This window comes from Balaenoptera borealis, assembly GCF_965194805.1.
Source record: "Balaenoptera borealis genome assembly, chromosome: 1".
Taxonomy (NCBI): Eukaryota; Metazoa; Chordata; class Mammalia; order Artiodactyla; family Balaenopteridae; genus Balaenoptera; species Balaenoptera borealis.
In genome coordinates, this window is record NC_138860.1 from 2,044,944 (window position 1) to 2,063,246 (window position 18,303).

Genomic DNA, 18,303 nt, shown 5'->3' on the forward strand with positions numbered 1-18,303 from the left:
CGGTGGACGTGCGGGAACGAGGCGCACTGGGTCAGGTAGGGCTACCTGGGAAAAGTTTCTGGAAGAGAAGCGCTTGGGGCAGAGGTCTGAGAGAGATGCAGGCTGAGGGGGCGATGTCATCCTGCCAAGAGGACTGGTATGAGCAAAGCCAAATGTGGGAGACAGCTGGCGGGGGGTAACCAGAGCTGAGATGGGAGGGCCAGGGCTCGGACACCAGGTGGAGGGGTCTCGAGTTGATGCGATAGGGTGCTCGCAGGGATTACAGAGCCGTGAGCGAGGTGCTGAAAACAGGATTGGATGGAAGACAGGATGGAAGCAGGAGGACAGAGTGCAGTATGCCAGCGGGGCAATGATGGCTGTCCCTTAGGGTCGCTGGCATAGACTCGAGGTGCAGACAGGAGAGAACAGAGTCAAAGATCATTTGATACACACATCCTTGCATTCCTGAGAAGTGCAGGATGCTGGTGCACAGAGGAAGCTGGGAGGCCTCGCTTCCATTTTGTGGTGAAGATGGTGAGACCAGCACTGGGTACCTTTAGTGTCGGGTGTCAGAGGACCATGCGCTGGAGGTGACTGAGACTCAGCCCTCTGCTTTTGTCCCCAAGAAGGTCTCCACCACCACATAGGAGGTGTATGGGGGGGAGGGAGGGTGTTTTTCCAGTGCCTGAACTGTCCCTTCTGCCCCCACGTGACAGGCATCCTCTCTCTGTCCCAGCCTGCTCCCCAAAGCAGCCACTCTGACCTCCAGAATGAGCTACGGTCTCCATTGACAGAGCCCCCACTGTTCCAGGTGCTTTGCACATATAGACTCGTTATATCCTGAAAGTAGGTCATATTATCCCCATTTTATGGATGTGGAAACCGAGGCTCTCTAAAGGATAAGCCAACCACCCCAATTCTCACGACTAGTACGAGAGGAACCAGGATTGGTGCCCTGGTTGGCCTAGGGTCAAAGCCCACGAGCTCTGTGTGCCACTGTGGTGCCTCCTGCCGGTCCTCTGGCTGGCGGATTTTAAATCTACCCAATTCAGCAAACAGGGACCCTGCAGGTGGAGGGGATACAGGGAGGGACACATATCAGTAGGAGGGACCAACACAAACCCAGAGATCCCCACAGGAAGCGCCCACCACAATCCACAGTACCTGCATGGGGGGGCGGGCCACATCAAGCCCCACCCCCCACCCCCCACCCCCCCGCCCCGGAATCCCAAAATATCGACTGAAGGGTCTTTGCATACAACCAACTCATTTCAGGCAAGGAAGCACAGGCGGGAGAGGGGAGGTGTCTTCCAGGTAACACCACTGCAGAGCGGGACCAAAGCCCAGGTGTCTTCACCAGGGTCGGTGCCCTAGACTCGGACGACTCCTCTCTCTTTCCTTTGCAGCGGGACCGAGTTCACCCCTGCCCCTCAGCGGCCCGGACCTCCCCCGCCCCCCGCACATCCTGCCCCCATCTGCCGGGTCCAGAACCAGCACCAGGGGACCAGGCTGGGAGCTGCGGGGCGCACCCTTCAGGGGCCCAGCCCGCCCCTCGCCGCCAGGGTTCCTCCTCCTGGCGGGGAGGGGGAGGAGAGGTGGGGCCGCCCTCTGCAGCAAAGATGCGACTCAGATAACATCTCCAAATTGTGGATGAGGACAGAGCCCTTGAATCTGCTTTTATCGTTATTGTTGTTACCAGCTTATTGTTTATCAAGTGCTTTCTCTATAAAACGGCAAGACTGAACAGCTTAGGCCCCCTCCGAAACCCTGGGTTTTGAACACGGGGAGGAGCGAGCTCGGAGGTGGAATTCTGCGGCTGCAAGGAGGCCACACCTTCCCAGCTTCTCGTTCGCTTGCAGACGCTCCCTTTTCCTGTTTGGTCGGGTTGAGAAATGTCTCCCTCTCCCTTGCGCGGAGCCCCGGCGCCCAGGCGGAGGCGGGCCTTGTTGCCTCGGCGACATCCCCCGCAGCCAATAGAAGCTGGAGGGGCGGGGCCGGCCGCGTCCCTTGTTGCCGAGGCGGGGTTCGCAGGTTAGCAGACGTGCGTTGGGGGAGGGTGCGGGGGTCGCGGGGGTCGCGAGGGCCCTGGGGTCCGGGTGTCGCGGCGGCCGTGGGGTTGGGGCTCCCAGACTCCGCGCCCCAAGTTCTTCTCGGCCCGAGCGGGAGGAGCTGCGGGCGGTGATGAGGGAGGGCGGAGGAACGCGAGATGGGGGTCGCTGGCCGGCCTTGTCCGGCGGACCCGAGGCCCGTGGCCCCGCCCAGGAGGCCCCGCGGCCCGGCGCGCCAGTTTGGCTGTGGAAGTCGAGGCCTGGGGGAGAGGGAAGCGCCTTCGCGGACCGGGCTTGGAAGGCCCAGAACCCCGGGCCCAGCTCCCACCCACTTCCCGTGCCCGAGCAGGGCGGTTCGCTCCGGGGCCGAGGGTGCTGCGTGGCCGCCCGCCCCTTCTCCGCCTCAGTATTTCTCTTCCAGGTGGGCGGTCTTGCCGGCCCCGAAAGTCTGAGAAGCATGAAGCTCCTGTGTTTGGTGGCCGTGGTCGGAAGTCTGCTGGTGCCCCCAGCCCAAGCCAACAAGGTGCAGCTCCCGTGCACGACCACCCTGCCTGCGCCTCGGCATCCCGGGGGGGGGGGCTACTGCTCCAGCCCGGCCCCTCACTCCCCTTCGGGCCGTCGTGCCGGGGCATGTTCTCTCGGCCCTAGGCTGCAGGCCTCCAGGAGAGGGGGGGTCTGCGGGGCACGCGTCTGGATCTGGCACGCCAGAGGTGGAATTCCAGTCAGGGTTCTGTGTTTGGGGAAGTTGTCTTAAGTTCTCAGTACCTTCTTCCTTTGCTCCTGGGTGCCTTCTGCCCTAGTCGGAGCTTCCAGTAGCCTAAGGAGTGGGCGTAATGTGAGGAGTGTGAAGTCTGCACAGATGCGGGTTGCTGGATGGAGGGGACCCACCCCCGAGCTGGGACTCGAGCTGGCACTCGAGGTGACTTCCATTCCTTAGGGGTAATGGCCTGGAGCTGGGTTTGGGAATTTGAGATTATGAAGATCACTGAGGCTTTGAATCAGACTGAGTCTCAGGGTTTGTTTCCACTTCCTCCTAGGAATGCTAATTCGAATGAAAATTTTGTGTTGTTGTCTCTGACCCATTCCAGGGAGGGAGAACTTGCAGAGGGGTTGCTTGAGTGTTTCCATGGAAACGTCCACTTTTTCTGGTTCACCCCAGCCTTTTCCTTCCCTGATCCTAACCTAGGAAGTTGGAGGTGGGCTTGGGGGAAGAGGCCAGCCGCCAAGACTGCTGGACCCGGGTACACACACAGGTGTGAGGCCCAGAGCACCTTGCTCTGGGCCTTGCCACCTTGCTTGCCCCTCCCCCAAGCCCCCTACCTGGGAGTGGCAGCCCTGGGCAGCCTTCCGTGGGTATCATTCGCGCCCCCAGACAGTTTCTTGAGGACCGTGTGATGTAGCATCCTTCCTGCAGAAGTCGTTCCTGCTGAACTTGGGCCTGGGGGAAGGTCGAGAGCATTCATATGGTCACCTTATGGAACGGAACTGAAAGTTGAGAGTCTTGCTAGAATTTGAACCCAGGGGCCCTGCCCACCTGATTTGTGCTTTCTCTTGCAGAGTTCTGAAGATATCCGGTGCAAATGCATCTGTCCACCATATAGAAACATCAGTGGACACATTTACAACCAGAATGTGTCACAGAAGGACTGGTAAGGCATTGCCCAGGCTGGCCCTTGAGGTTGTGGGTGTTGACTGGGGTTCATGGACCCCTGGAAGATAAGCTTGCTCTCCCATTTCTATGGAGAACCTTACAAAGGAATATTTTGTCCCTGGTCACACAACCGATTAGAAATAGGGTCCACATGTCTTTAATTCCAGCTGAGGGGTTCCTGGTCAGAGGAGTGGATTTTGTTATTTTGATTTGCTTTGATTTGGGTGTTTGTTCATATCTGCAAAATGGTAACAGAGAAGCTGGGAGAGATAAGTATTAGAGCCACATACCGTGGGATCTTTCGCCTACTTGCATGCTCTTGGCGAAGCTCTGTTACACGCGTCACTTGATGCCAGTGTCTAACCACCTTGGAAGGCAGTGGGATGGGTTGTGTTCCCATTTTATAGTTGCAGAGATTGAGGCCCAAAGAGAATTTACATTATACTCCTGGAGTCTTGAATTCATTTCTGGATGCCTCACTTCAAAAAAGAGAAATAATCAAAAAGTCATTCAGAGAAAGGACATCAGCTTGTTGAAGGCAAGTTTCAACATGCTCTCCTGGAAAGAACGGTTTAAGGAGAGGACTTGGGGACACGCGCAGCTGAGAGGGCAGGAGAGGGCTGGCGTGCTCTGAGGCGCACCGTGTGGCTTGGGTGTAGGGCTGGGGCCAGCGGGGAGAGCTCCAGGGAGCCAGATTGAGGTGTGAGTTGAGGCGTTTCTCGTGCAGGCCGTTTCAGGAGCAGGGGCTTCTCGTCCCGGAGGGCCCTGAGCGCAGGTGCGGTGATGCCTGCATCAGGTCCCCGTGGAGCGGTTACGCCACACGGGGGAGCCCAGGTCAGCGTGGCCTCTACTTGGTCAGGTATCAGGATCACCAGGTGGGCTTTGAGAAGATACAGAGTCCCAGCACCCCCTCCGCCATGATTTTTGGGTTCTTTTTTGTTGTTGTTTTTCCCAGCTTTATTGAGATGAATCAGACATGTGACGTTGTATAAGGTTACGTGATTTGATACATGTATCTATTGTGGAACAAGGTTAGACAACACCTCCATCGCCTCACAGGGTAACCGTGCAGGTGTGGGTGCGGTGGAACATTTAAGATCTACTCTCTTAGCAACTTCAAGTGTATATAATACAGTGTCGTTAATGATAGTCACCACGCTGTACGTTAGATACCACCCCACCCCCAAGATTTTGATTCAGTGAATATGGGGGGTGGGGCACAGCAGAAACTTTTTCTTAAATAAGTGATCGTGATGCGGTTGGTCCAGAGCAGCATTTGGGGATTTTGAACCTGTGCAGCTCTGAGTGTGTGATTTTCTGAGAACCAGTCTGGTTAGATGCAGACTCTGGATCGACCCTGCCTGCCTTCCAATCTAGCTTTGCTCCTTGTTCATTGTGAAGCAAGTTGCTTAATCCCCAGTGTATTCAGTTTCCTCATCTGTAAAGCGGTGGCAGTATTTTGAGTATTAAATAAGAGTGTGTGTGTGTGTGCACGTGTGCGAGCGCACACTTGTGCAACGCATGTACAAGTAAGTATAGCACTTAGAACAATTCCCAGCACGTGGTGAGGCCGTATAAATGTCGGCTGGTAGTATTAGTGATGTATATTGTTATGCCTTCCTAGAGGCCACGAAGGTGACCGTCATCCGACTTACGCCACAGTCCAAGAGGGAAGCCCATGTTTCCTTCTGTCTTTGCCCGTCATGATGGAGTTACACAGCCCCAGGACCTGGAGTCCTGGGGAAGCCCCTGTGACCTCTTTGTATCTCGTGGTTACAGTTCAAATAGCGTCAGGAATAAACGGCTAGACTGTCTCAGCCCGACACCAGGCAATGAGGCTACATCCCTCAGGCACCACCACATTGTACCAGCACTGTCTCTGCGCTGGGGCCACAGTAAGGCCCCAAGCCAAGCGTGGATGCCACGGAGGACGGAGTCCTACCTGGACCTCTCAGGCTGTGGTTTATCTCCTTCCCCTGGGCAGTCAGCATTAGGGGGCTGCCTGAGGAACAGTTCCACCAAGGCTGGCGGGTGGAACCTGAGGCTGGGACGCAAGTCCCCGGGGTTCTGGGACCCAGCGACCCTGGCCTGTCAGGGAGGGGAGGCGTCACAGGCCGCCTGGAGCCCCTTAGGGGAGGGGTGGGGCCTGACGCTGTGATCCTAGACCTCAGGCCGCGGCCAGAGGAGACCAGGTGTGTCCTCCGGCCCCTTCCGCATGGTCCCTCCACTGCGAGGAGGACACCTGGGCCTCCCCCTGGTTGAGGGGGCTGAAGCCAGGGTGTCTGAGCCGCACAGGCCACGTTCCCGTGTGGCAGGCGCTCTGCCATCTCGTGCTGGGGGTCCTCGTGCCTGTGAGGGGCAGAAACCCCGACACCTTCGCCCTGATGGTGGAGCTCCCCGAGGAGTACACTGTAGAGGCAGTCCCAGAGCTGGCTAGTGCAGTGTCTCTCACACTGCTAAAAATACAGGCTTCAAACAAATCTGTTTTGGAAACACATTGTGTAAAACAAAGTCAGGACTGGCCCGGCTGAGCGGGAGCGTGCACGGCCCCTCCCTCCCACCCTCCGGCACAGAGGGTCCTGGCGTGCCCCAGGGAGCACGTTTTGAAGGACGCTGATCAAGTTCAGCCTCTGTTGTGTCCATGAGGACACCGAGGCCCAGAGAAGTGACCCACGTCACCTGCAGACGGCAGAGACTTAAACCAGCTTGCCCTTCCGTAACCCTCTCCCCTAAGGCGCTATCACTGATCCCCAAAAAGGGACATGTCACGGTTTCACTGATTCTCTGGGGAGAGAACACATCCCTGTGGGGAACCCACACGTCCCACTGGTGCACCAGAGTGACCTTCCAGACCCAGGGAGAAATCTGGGCCTCGGAGGCTGGTAGAGGCCCCGGGAGAGGGGAGGTCCCAGGAGTGATGACCCAGTGCTGCGTGTGGACCTGGCCCTGTCCGGCGGCCCCTCCCCGGGCAGGGGCTGAGTTAGAGCAGGGAGCCACGTGCCCAGCGCTGGAAGTGGGCTCATCAGAGGTTCAGGTGAAATCACACCCTCCACATACGGACTTTTAGGGGGAACAGAGGCTTGTGGAGGACATGCCAGCCCACACTGTTGGCGCCTCTGCCAGAATCCCCGCCTGAGCCTGAGGGCCCCTGGGACAGCCCGGGCCAGAGCTGGAAGGGCCTGGAGGGTCATCTGGCGCCACCCCTGCAGCTCCCAGAGGCGCAGCTCCCAGAGAAGGCTCAGGCCCAGGGCGCCAGGCTCCTGGGGGCAGGGCCCGGCTGAGACACAGCAGTGGGAGGGGATAGGGAAGTGGGGTTCAGAGATGTTGAAGAAGGCAGAGTCACTGGCTTGTGGTGGATTCGTGGGTCAGAGGAGGGCTGGCGGAGGCGCTGCCTGCCACGGGGACAGACCCTGGACCCGAGGGACTGGGGTGGGGTGGGGTGGAGCCTGTGCCGCTGGGACACCCACCTGGTGAGGCGCGGAGGGCAAGGGCCTCGTGAGGCTGTGGGTTGGGAAAGGGGTCCCGCCGGCCTGACCCTTCAGAGACCCTCCCCTCCCTGGGGGGCCCCCCGGCTTCCCCCACAGCCCTCTGTCTGTTGCAGCAACTGCCTGCACGTGGTGGAGCCCATGCCGGTGCCTGGCCACGACGTGGAGGCCTACTGCCTGCTGTGCGAGTGCAAGTACGAGGAGCGGAGCACCACCACCATCAAGGTGCCCGGCGGCCCGCCCCGCCCCCTCGCCCGGCCCCGCCCCGCCCTCCGCCTCCGTCCTGTTTCCTTCTGCAGCGTTCCTCGGGGCTGGGGGGCTGGCCCCCAGGCTGGCCAGGTCACAGCACAGGGACCCCCTTCCCACCCCCCTTGGAGCCGCTCTCCCCTCTGACGCCATCACACTCGCAGGGGGGACCTGGGAGGGGGGCTGGAGACCCCTTCCCCGATGCTTCCCATCTTCCCCTACCTTCTCGCTTTCCATTTGTTCAGTAGACGTTTTCGGGGCTCCCGCTGTGTCCCGGGCACCGTAAGGGATGCTGGAAAGGAGGTAGCCCGCCCCCCGGAGCCTCCAGTCTGGTTAAGCTTCCAGAGCGACACCAGAGCTGCGGGCCTGGCAGGATGGGCGTCAGACGCCCCCCTTGCGTCCCCTGAACCCCGTTCTCGTGGGCATCAGTGAATTCAGGGGAGGTGGTGGAATGGCCACCAACACACAGTGAGGACATGGAGAGGCCTGGTCCCTGGTCCCCTCCAGGCAGACTCCCCACCACACCCCAACCAGGGCGAGCCTGGCCATGCTTGCCGATTTCCAACATAAGCTCCTCCTGGTCCAGCTTTTAAGCTTATTTCTGCGTGTCTGGTGAAGGGTCTGGAAATAGCATCAGGAAAGAACCCGCAGGAATTTGGCAACAGCCCTGAGCCTGCCATCGGGCTTCCATTTTGAGGCTCTTTTGGAGGGGAGGTGGTCCTCCGCGCTGTCCTCCCTGCCTGGCCCATGGTGCTCATCCTCTCGCCTCTGAGGTGGAAGCGGTTGCCTGTCCGCCCTCCCTACCATCACCCCTTCCCCTCTGAGCTTATCCCCTGGCCCCACGCTTGGGGGACCAGGTCCCCAAGACCTTAGATTGGAAGGGACTTCCTGACGTGGGGACCTCATCAGATACACTTCCTAATCCCCCAGTTTCTCTCTAGTCCTTGCTAAGAGACCAGAGAGACCCCCCTCCAGCTTCAGCCTGTTAGAGAGTCAGCCCTATCCCGCCCCCCCGTTTCCTGGGGTACAGGCAAGAGTTCTGATCCTTTACCCTGTCTAAAGATGCCCTGGTCAGGGAGGGGCGTGGTCCAGCTGGACTTGGCTGTGGATCAAGCTCGGCTCCCATCGCAGCGAGACGCGGGGCTAGGGTCAGCAGTGACGCATGGTGGTTAAGGGAGAGAAAAGGCATAGGAGTTGTGGTCAGCAAATCCGGGTTCAAGGCACATCCACCACTTAGTATTCTTGGGACTGAGGGTGGTGGTGTGGCCTTGGGGGTCTGCATCAGGGGAGTGTCAGCCCCTGGGGGACATCTGGAGATGGACTGTGGCCCCGTAGCTGCGGTGTGTTACTGACCGTGGAGGGCAGCGTCCTGGGGGGTCCTGCCTAAGGTGCCGGGAGTACCCACACTGGGAAACATCTCATTAGCTTCCTTGAATCTTTTCTGTAAAACAAAAATGACTGCAGCTTGGGAGGCTCTCCAGGCATGTAAGAGATTCTGGAAGTTGTCTTTCTGCCCCAGCCTCACCTTCTGCTGTGACTGACAGGGAGGGGCTGTGGCCGCCTGCCTGTCCCCTCTGTCCCCTGACGGTGACTCGCCCTCTTGGGACTGAAGCTCCCACCCCGTCACCCTGTGCTGCCCTCAGCAGGGCTCGGTTCTTCCCTCTCTGACGGGCGCTCCCCCCGCCCCCTTCTGGCCGGGCAGATTCCCCTCCCCGCTCTCCACTCCTGGGGGCGTCTCATCTGTCATCTTTGTGCTGCCAGAGAACTGGTGGTTCTCGTGGGGTCCCGACCACCGAGGGCACAGTCAGTAAAGGTGGAGTGGGTCGTTCTCCGCGCCCGCGGTCTCCTGGCCCGTCTGCAGGCAGCACTTGAGGCCGCGCTGCCCGGTGGAGACAGACTGCAAGGGAGAGGAGCGGCAGGTGGCCGTCCACAGGGCGAGCTGGCTCTCTTCCGCTCGCAGGTCATCATCGTCATCTACCTGTCGGTGGTGGGCGCCCTCCTGCTCTACATGGCCTTCCTGATGCTGGTGGACCCTCTGATCCGAAAGCCGGATGCCTACACCGAGCGGCTGCACAACGAGGAGGAGAACGAGGTACCGGGCTCTGAGCGCGGCCCCGCCGGTCCCTCCGCCGCACGCAGCGTCCCTGGGGCCTAGGTGGCGGCTGTCTTCCCCTCCCCCAGTGCTCTGGTCGCCTCTTCTCCCGTTCGGTGTCCTGCGCGTCACCCGGACTGCAGTGTTTCCTCGGCGGGGGCAGCCTCGAGTTTTCCCGGATGTGGCACCAGGCAGCGTCAGTGCACGGGCCGGGGAGCCTCCTTGTCCCACCGCGTTCCTGGCAGAGGGGCAGTGAGCCCGCCAGGCAGCCGCGTGTGGGTGCCCGGACCTTGGTGTCGGGCTGACAGTGGACCTGGAGAGCGTACCCGGAGAGGCAGGGGAGCCCCGGGTGGGACACAGGAGGCGCAGACAGCTCTGTGGGAGTGAGACGTGGTGTGTGCCGCGCACAGAGCTGTGACGGTGTCGGGGGCTCCCGGCCTGTGCCCCTCGAGCTCGCCCCCTCGGGCCTGCACAGCTGCCATGTGTGCCCGAGACAGCAGTGAGGGAGGAGGGGTGCCCCAGAGGGTGGCATCTGCAGGCAGCTGGGGCTCAGGACGCTTGCTTCCCTGGGGACCAGCTGCACACAGGTGCGGAGCGCTTGGCCTCACCCTGGTTTACGTAAAGCCGGGGTGGAGGGACCACAGCCGGGAGGCTAACACGTGTAAGAGGGACTCTTCCTGCAGAGACACAGGTGAGCGGGGTGAAGGGGTGAGTGGTCGCCGGAGCACCAGGCTTAGGCTGCGCCGCCGGCGGGCCGTCGCCCTTGAGAGCATCGCACGCGGCGGGTGGAGCTGGGAAGGGCAGGGTCCCACCAAGAAGAGGGGCTGGGGCTCAGACCTCAGCGCGAAGCTGCCCGGCCGCACGGGGCAGGCCTGCACACGCCAGGGAGGGACGGGGCCTGGCCCGTCCCTGGACCCCACGGCCCCTCCGGGGTGGGCGCCCCCAGCCTCCTGCTGACACGCGCCCGGCCGGTGGAGCTGGGGCTGGGAGGCGGGGGGCCGGCAGTTGGGTGGCCTTTGTCCAGGAGGAAATCTCGCGCGCCTACCTGGTTATTAATGCGCGGTAATAGCAGCTCTGCTGGGGGCAGAGCGGCGCGGGTGAGTACCCCGGGATTAGGGGATGCGTGCGGTAATGGCAGTCCTGGCTGGGGAGCGGCTGAGAGATGGGCCATGATTACACGGCTCTGCGGCCTCCCCCCGCGGCGCCCCCAGCATGTGTGCCACCTGGCTGCGGAGCCCCATAGGAGGGCAAGCCGCACGGTTCTTTATGGACCCCATCCTTGGCCCCCCAGCTCATCCCGTCCCTGTGTCTCTTGCTCCCGCTGTACTCAGGTCCTGCAGGTGCCCCGTGCAGACAGACACACAGACCTTGGGCCCACCGTCAGGGTCCGAGCCCGGGGCAGAGCCCCCAGCCAGGGGTGCGGGATAGAAGGATGTCAGGAGAGGGGCGGGGGAGGCCGGGGGCTGACTTTTCCTCGGTGTTAGTGTGGGAAGGCTTCCTGGCACGGGGCTCTTCCGTGGTGGGGAGGGGCTGCTTAAGTGCTGGGGCCGCTGGAGCTGAGTGGAGCGGAGACCGCAGTGGCGCCCGGGCCTGGGGCCGGCAAGGGGAGGAGGCCCTGCGTGGGTGAGCTGGATCTCTGGAAGTGCTCTGAAGAGCTTAAGAAGGATGGGGTCCCCCCGGGGCGGGGAACTTAGCTTTCACCCCAAGAGGAAGAAAGTCAGGCTCTAGGCCTGTGCAACTCAGTGACCTTGAGAAGTCTCCCCTCCACACCGCAGGAGTCGGGGGGTCGATCGCACCCCAGGATGGGGGCCCTTTGGCTTCGTCCCCCCATTCCTGTAGCTGGGAGCTCCTGCCCTGGGGCTCGAGGACAGAGAGGAAGGGGGCTTGGCCCACAGCGCTGAGGAGATGAAAGCCCCGCTCCCTCTGAAGGTGCCGGCCGGCCCGGTGGGCCCCCGGTGCGGGGCGCTGCCTTTCCTGATTCCAGCAGCATCAGGACTAATCCCCCGGCTCAGACGCCCTTTGAAAGGAGGAAGCCAGCCTTTTTGCTGGGGCAGAAACGGCAAACAGAGCTGTGCTAGATGTGTAGGTTTGGCCCCCTTTGAAGAGAGAGAAGGAAGGGTTCCTGCGAGGCTGTGGGTGTCTCTGGGCCTCACTTCGTGGGCCTCAGCTCTGCAGGGTCCCCCGAGACCACAGCCCACTGGGCGGGAGTTGGGGGGAGAGAGGGGTGTGCAGGAGTGATGGCAGCTGGGGACCCCGGGCTGCTGCACGGCCCCTCCCTTCCCAGGGTGGCGAGGATCCCAAGAGGGACAGGGCCCTCGTCCCCCTGAGCCCAGAGCAGGAAGGGGGACGAGGAAGGGCAGGGCCGGCGGACGTCTCTAGAACGGCCGTCAGGACCTCGTGGCCCAGCCGTTAGGAGCGTGGCATTGGGATTGTGATCCTGGGCTGGAGTCCCAGCTCTCCACTCGCTGTCCTGGTGTGTAACCCTTTGGTTAGTTTTCCGAGTCTGAGCTCCTGTCTCAGTGTGGTTGCTGTGATGCCGAGTGTGCGGCTTTACAAGTGTTTGTGCAGCCTTGAGAGCAAGACCTTTCACCGGGGCCCTGACCTGAAGCTGGCAGGAAGGCCGAGGGGTGGCAGGGCAGGGCCTGGCTGCAGGCCGTCACGGGGCAGAGCAAGGCCAGAGGCCGGGGGCAGGGAGGCCAGGCCAGGCGCGCACGGTTCAGCCAGCCCAGAGGGCTTGAATGTGGGGCTCGGGAGACACGGGTCCAAGTCCTTTGTGACCTTGGGCTGCAGAGCCGCAGATGAGAATCACACAGCCCGTAAGCCAGTCTCGTGAGCCTGGGAATAATCCAGGCGCAGCGCCAAGGGAGCGCCCGGCACCCAGGGACGTTCACCCTCAGGCCCGTCCAGCCCCGTCGGCAGCAGGCGCCTTCCTCCTGGTCGGCGGGGCTCCCCCTCCTGCCCTCACTGCCCAGAGGCCCAGCCTGGGGGGTAAGAGGGTTGGAAGTGGTAGCATCTCTCCTACGGCAGAGCCGGTGAGGACCAGGCCCCGCTCGGAGCGTTTCTAGGACAGACGTGGCGTCTCTAATACCCATTAATCAGACTATTAGCGGTGGAAGTGCAGAGCCTCTCAGCTGCAGCTTTCCTGTCTTAGGACCTGTTTGTCAAGACTTTACATGAAGGAAAAATGTGGTACTGTGGTGAATTTCAGCTGTTCCTTAATGCGCTGCTCTTGGCTCCCTCTGCTTTCCCTCCAGACACTCTCCCGACGGGACAGGAGAGCAGCCGGGGCCAGGAAGGGTGCAAGGAGGGGGCAGGTGGCGCTTTTCCGCCCCGCCAGGCCTGCCCCCAGGCTCCCAGGAGGATGAGAGTGTGGGCAGGCCGGCGGGGAGAGAAGTCCCAGTAGCCCCGGAGCCGGGGTAGCTCGGTCCTGGGGGGCCAACAGCTTTCCACGGGGGTCTCCAGTGTCCCCTCACCTAGACGGCCACTCAGAGGCTGGTCCTGAACCGGGAAGGGACGATCTGAAAAGTAGTGACACTGGTGAACTTTCAAGGGCAGGTCCCCCCTCCTGCCTGGGGGCTCCGGGAGTGGGTCTCACACTGACAGTTGCTGTGAATTGAGCGCTTGTGATATGCCAGGCACCGCTAAACGCTGTGCGCCTACTGTCCCTGCGAAGACGCTCCTGCAGGCTCCATCCGTGGGTGGGAAGCAGGTTCAGAGGACAGGGTGTCACCCAGGGTCGTGCTCCAGGGTCAGAGCCCAGGTGCAAAGCCAGGTTTGATTCCACAGTCGTCTTCCCACCGTGAACTGCTGGGGAGGAAGGAAACTGAACACCCCGCGGGCTCCAACTCTGACAACAGTGTGCCGAGGACTTTACACGTGTTATACTGTGTGCAACCTTGCCGTACCCCGCTCCTGGCCATAAACCGGGTGTGTCGGTGTGGGGCGTCACCCACGAGGTCCTGAGTCGTGACCAGCACTGAAAACAGGGAGATGGAGCAGGGCAGAGGACGTCAGAGGGCGTCATGCTGAGCGTTGTGTGAAGCTGTGTGCGTGTGTTTCCGCACTGGGTCATCAAGTGAATGTAATTCCTGTTGACGGTATAGGCAGAGAAGCCTAAGAAGACCGGCTTTACTAAGTTGAAGCTTGGGGAAATCAAGTGGCTTGTCAGGGACACACAGCTGCTAAGTGGCCGAGGCCGGGAGAAGGTGGCCCCCCAGGGCCCAGCTGTAGAACCCAGGGTCCTGGCTTCGACTCTGATGCTCCGGCACCTGCCCCTGAGGTGCTGCCGTGGTCCTCATCCAGCCTGGCAGAGCAGGCTTCCTCGGGGTCCCGGGCAGTGGGCTCCCGGGCTGAGGGCTCCCGGGGGGCAGCGTCCGACTCTAACTCACCCTGGGCAGAGCTCCGGGCGGCAGTGACGACCTGCCAGCCTCACCACCTGCCGCCGGCGCACTGCCTCCCCTCCCCTCGCCCCCATCCCCCGCCCCTACCTCCCCAGCCTGGCAGCTGCATGGCGACAGAAGCTGTGCCAGCTCGGGGCATTAGAAGCAGAGTTGCAGTTGCTGGGCGGCCCTGGGCTTAGAGAGGTGTGCTAATCCCTTAAGAGGTGTGTGGCAGGAGATGAGAGGCAGGGAGAGCTGGGGAGGAAATCCCCCGGGCTGTGTGCCTGGCCCTCGGCTCCAGTTCCCCCCAAAGATCAGGTTCGGGTCCTGCAGGAAATGCATGGGCTCTGGAGCTTCAGAGGCAGAGAAGTGGTAATTAGGGGAAGATGCTGCCTTTGACAACAGCGACAGTTCTGAGGGCGGGGGGAGGGGATGGGGGCAGAGCGGGGAGGGCGGCCGGAGCGGCTCTGGAAGGGGCACGAAGGGTCAGCTCCCAGCTCCATCCTGCCAGACACTGTCCTTCGGGGAGTGAGCTGGGGTCCCAGCCTCTGGCAGAGCAGGTCCTGGGGGTCTCCCTGCTGTCCTGGCCGTGGCCGGCAGGGCCGAGGAGTTCTGCAGCCCGCTACCAGCCGTGGGGGCACGTGGTGCCTCTCCTCGAACGACAGGGTCATCGCGTCCTCTGTGCTGACCCTCCGCGCTCCTCTCGAGGGTCAGGAGCGAGTCTGGGGTGCAGCCGGGCCTGACCAGAGCCCCCGCTTCCCAGGCCCCCGCCCATCCCGCAGCCGCGGGCGCCCTGTACTGGGTGTGCCCTCGGGGAGGCCTTTGGGGTCGCTCTCCTGGCATTGTTTTCCATGTCAGGCGTTTGAGACCCCCCCGGCTCTCGGTGCCAAGCCTCTTCTTCTTCCCACAACAGGACGCTCGCTCCGTGGCGGCCGCCACCTTCTCCGGGCCCCGGGCGAACACGGTCCTGGAGCGCGTGGAGGGAGCGCAGCAGCGGTGGAAGCTGCAGGTGCAGGAGCAGCGGAAGACGGTCTTCGACCGGCACAAGATGCTCAGCTAGGCAGCAGTGCCGCCAGGTCACGGTCAAGGCAGCGCCGGAGGCCACGCCTGCCAGCCTCCGGGGCTGGACGGAGCTGGCCACTCTCCCCACTCAGTGCCACCCTCCGGGTCTCCCCTTTAAAGCCCGGGGCGTTTTTCCTTCTCCCTCTCTTTTGACATGTGCTCAGCTGCATAATCTAGGAAGAGCGCTGGGTCCATGGTCTGTTGGCCTGCTCAGGCGGTCTTCAGTGGGGGAGGGCTGGGGGCCTCGGGACTGGAGCGACCGTGTCACCTTGCTCCCTCCTCACCACCCTCCCGGCTCCAGATCTTGGGAGCTCGGTCATCAGGAACTGAGTGTGGGAGAGGAAGGCACGGCTGGCTTCCTCCCGACCCGACTCCTCGGCCCTGGCATGGCCTCGCTCCAGCCCTCGGGACGGCTCTGCTGGGAAGGCTGATGCCACAGCCCGACCCTTGTCCTCAGGGCACACCTGGACGCTGTTCCAGCTTCCCTTCCCCTTCCTCTTCTCCCATCAGTGCAGGCAGAGCCGAGGAGCCTGCTTACTCTGCCTCCTGGCCCCCGCTCCCACTTCAGGAAGCCAGGCAATGCCCCCCCCTCCCGCCCCGGTCTGCAATTGCTGAGCCATTGGTGGGACCACAGGACCCCGAGGCCGAGCGGTGGCTCTGAGCGCCTGGGCTCCTGTCCTCAGATTGACACTTGTCCCTGAATTCATTGTACCAGTGCATGGAGAGGAATGTCATCCTTCTGTTACTTGTAAATCAAGGAAGCATCGTGAAATTGTCTTATTTGTCTCACTTTGTGGATCTCAGGAGACTTCAAGGACTAAGAGTGTTTCACAGGTGGACCCAGAGAGGGGACAGGAGCATTGTCCTTGAGGGGTCCAGGCAGAGAGGCGGGGCGCGGACAGTCCAGGTGGCTGTGGCAGACGGAGCCCACGGGGGGCCTGGGCGGGGTCGCTGCTCCTTTCAGGCTCCATTCCCTGCAGGGGTCAGGGGGTGAACTGGCCCTTGGGAACTGTCCTGAGTGTATTTGTGTTTCACCTTTGTGGGAGAGTCCCCTGAAACTCTGAACAGTGTCTGATGGCAGTATCTTACAGATACAGTACGTGGCGCTCACTGAAAAGCCCGTACGTTTCCCCAAATGAAAACCACCGGGTACACAGAGAGGGATGGGGGCAGCCAGGGGAAGAGCGCTGCCAGGAGAAGCGTCCAGGGGCCACCGGGGCTGAGTCACATCCATCCATCGGTCCCGGAAGTGTGGCGGGGGTGCGTCCGGGACCCAGGCAGAAACAAGGGCCTGGCGGCCCAGCTGGATCTGATTGAATGTCTTCCCATGGGGTTTGTCCAGGTCAAAGTGTTGAGAAGCCTCCGTGTGGAGCCCTGAGCCAGGGTCTTGGTGGGGTGGGCATTTCAGTTTGCAAAGATGTGCCCAAGTTCAGAGCCATGTACAGGTACTGAAGGGCACGGGCCGGGTGATGTGTAGACGGGGCTCCGGAGGAGCAGAGACTTGGGGTTGGCATTGGAAGTGAGCGAGGCACACAGTGGAGGGGCCGGGTTGACGGGTCCTGGGCCAGCGTGCCCGGCCAGCGTGAGGCTTGTGGTGGGTTAGCGGGAGGTACGTGGGCTGCAGGTGGCCGCGCAGAGGACCCAGTGCCGGCTGCGTCTCCGCCCTAGTTCGCCCAGCGTACACTTGGTGCCGGCCAGGCCACACGCTGCTTCAGAGGCCTCGGTGGGCCGCGAGTTCTTCCACGATGGGGACGCTTTCCAACAGTGGGTAGACGGGTGTGTCAGCTTATCAAGAACCATCAATCCAGAAATTGGTGTCTCACATTGCCAGATACTCCTCTGAACCACACTGCCCAGGGGAGACCTCGAGTGCTGTTGTTTCTCTGCGTCTTGGTTGAGTCCTGCAGGTGATCTGACCTGTCGGGTAGTCTTAAGGATTTGGTCTGTAGCAGGCAGCTGTTGTTAACTACAAATAAGCCCAGTATATGAAAATAAATTAATGTAAAAGGTTAGGAATGATTCTTCAGTGTCTTAAGGACTCAGCCGGTAACCAAGCCTCTCAGTGTGCTTTGACTTCGCACACACGCTGGTTTCGGACAACTACGCCCAGGTGTGCCTCGGCGCCTTTCTGTGAGTGACCTGGGAGCAGGGCCCCTGCAGCCGGCCAGCAGAGGCCAGAAGGAACTGTTCCCCCGCCTCATCTGAGAAATAAGTTCTAGTGTCGTGTTCAGAAGTCCTGTTTGTCTCCAATCAAAGCCACCAGCCACACTGTTCTGCAAAGGTTTGTTCCCACCTGGGAAGAACTTGTTGGGTTTGGCCCTGGGGACCGAGCCTTGGAATTGGTCAAGCGACACGTGCGGGGAACGGGGAGCAAGGGGCCATCCCGCTCCTGGGCTCCCCCTTCCACCCCTAACCCGGACCAGCTCCAGCTCCTTCATTCTCTGGCTTCCTCGCATCATTCTTAACCCCGCGAATCCTCAACCACGGGTCTCCAGCCCAGCCTGCCCCGTTACCAGCACCCGCCCGCTGCTCCCGGCCCTGCAGCTCAGTTCTGCACCTGCTCGCAAGACTGAGCAGGGCCCCTGCAGGCCCACCGTCTCTGCCGCATCTCCCACCCCTCCAGGGGGCCATTCGCCCTTTGGCATTAATCCTAGGCAAGCTTCCTGTATTTCTGTCCCCTTCTCCCTAACGTAGGAAGTCTTGCCTCACTGCTTGGGGAAAATCAAGGCCGTCAGGTGTGATCTCACAATTTCCTTACCTGCACCTGCAGTTTTCCTTCCTATTTATCTCGACTGCTCTGATCTTGGCGATTGCTTCCTGTTCAAGGCCAACCCACCCGTCCCCTCTCCCTGGGACCGCCATCACCTCCAAGCTCGTCCTGTTGCCCGGTGCCACCCAGCCTATCCACACACTCAAGTCTCCTGTCCTGAAAGGCCCATCGGTGGGCTCCACGCTCAACTCTGGCTATGGGGGTCCCTTCCCTGTCCCCACTCAGTCCCTCCCCCGAGTCCTCCACAGGTGGAGGTGCTGGTGAGTGTAACTGCTGGACCCAGAGCGCGTCCTCGGCCCGTGCCCTCCCAGCCCTTATGCTGCGCTGACACTGGATCCTTCGCCCCGGATATCGCGGCTTCCCGGGCCTCCCTGCTCAGGGCGCTCAGCTCAATCTACAATCTAACGTGGACGTTTTCTCTGAGACTTTTCTCTCTGGTGGTTTCCTGATGTTAATTCTAGAATCTCCAACTCTAGCCCAGACCTGATCCCCAGCTCCAGACCTTCTACCTGGCTCTCAGCCGGACCCTCCCCCCTGGGGCCCACAGAGCCTGTCAAAATCAGCACGTCCGAAAATAAACGCGTCCTTGCC

General features: G+C 61.4%; 1 protein-coding gene across 3 annotated transcripts; it reads left to right on the forward strand.

Annotated features, from left to right (window-relative positions):
• The first annotated feature begins 1,920 nt into the window (after positions 1-1,920).
• TMEM9 (transmembrane protein 9) lies at positions 1,921-15,714 on the forward strand. 3 transcript variants are annotated; one of them, XM_082341741.1, is made up of 6 exons: positions 1,921-2,010; positions 2,449-2,550; positions 3,585-3,676; positions 7,280-7,388; positions 9,370-9,501; positions 14,794-15,714. In XM_082341741.1, exons 2-6 carry the CDS (start codon positions 2,485-2,487, stop codon positions 14,938-14,940), a joined length of 546 nt encoding a protein of 181 aa, XP_082197867.1. In that variant the 5' UTR covers positions 1,921-2,010; positions 2,449-2,484; the 3' UTR covers positions 14,941-15,714. The 3 variants fall into 3 exon arrangements, with proteins under 3 accessions (XP_082197867.1, XP_082197866.1, XP_082197865.1); XM_082341740.1 differs by lacking the exon at positions 1,921-2,010 and having other exon boundaries at positions 2,129-2,550; positions 14,794-15,083; XM_082341739.1 differs by lacking the exons at positions 1,921-2,010; positions 7,280-7,388; positions 9,370-9,501 and having other exon boundaries at positions 2,129-2,550.
• The last annotated feature ends 2,589 nt before the right edge of the window (positions 15,715-18,303 follow it).

Excerpts from the sequence above, each read along its gene's own strand:
- TMEM9 (XM_082341739.1), top strand. The coding sequence starts at position 2,161 with ATGAGGGAGGGCGGAGGAACGCGAGATGGGGGTCGCTGGCCGGCCTTG. Across the intron at positions 2,551-3,584 it reads CCCCAGCCCAAGCCAACAAG|AGTTCTGAAGATATCCGGTG; the intron begins GTGCAGCTCCCG and ends TTTCTCTTGCAG. Across the intron at positions 3,677-14,793 it reads AATGTGTCACAGAAGGACTG|GACGCTCGCTCCGTGGCGGC; the intron begins GTAAGGCATTGC and ends TTCCCACAACAG.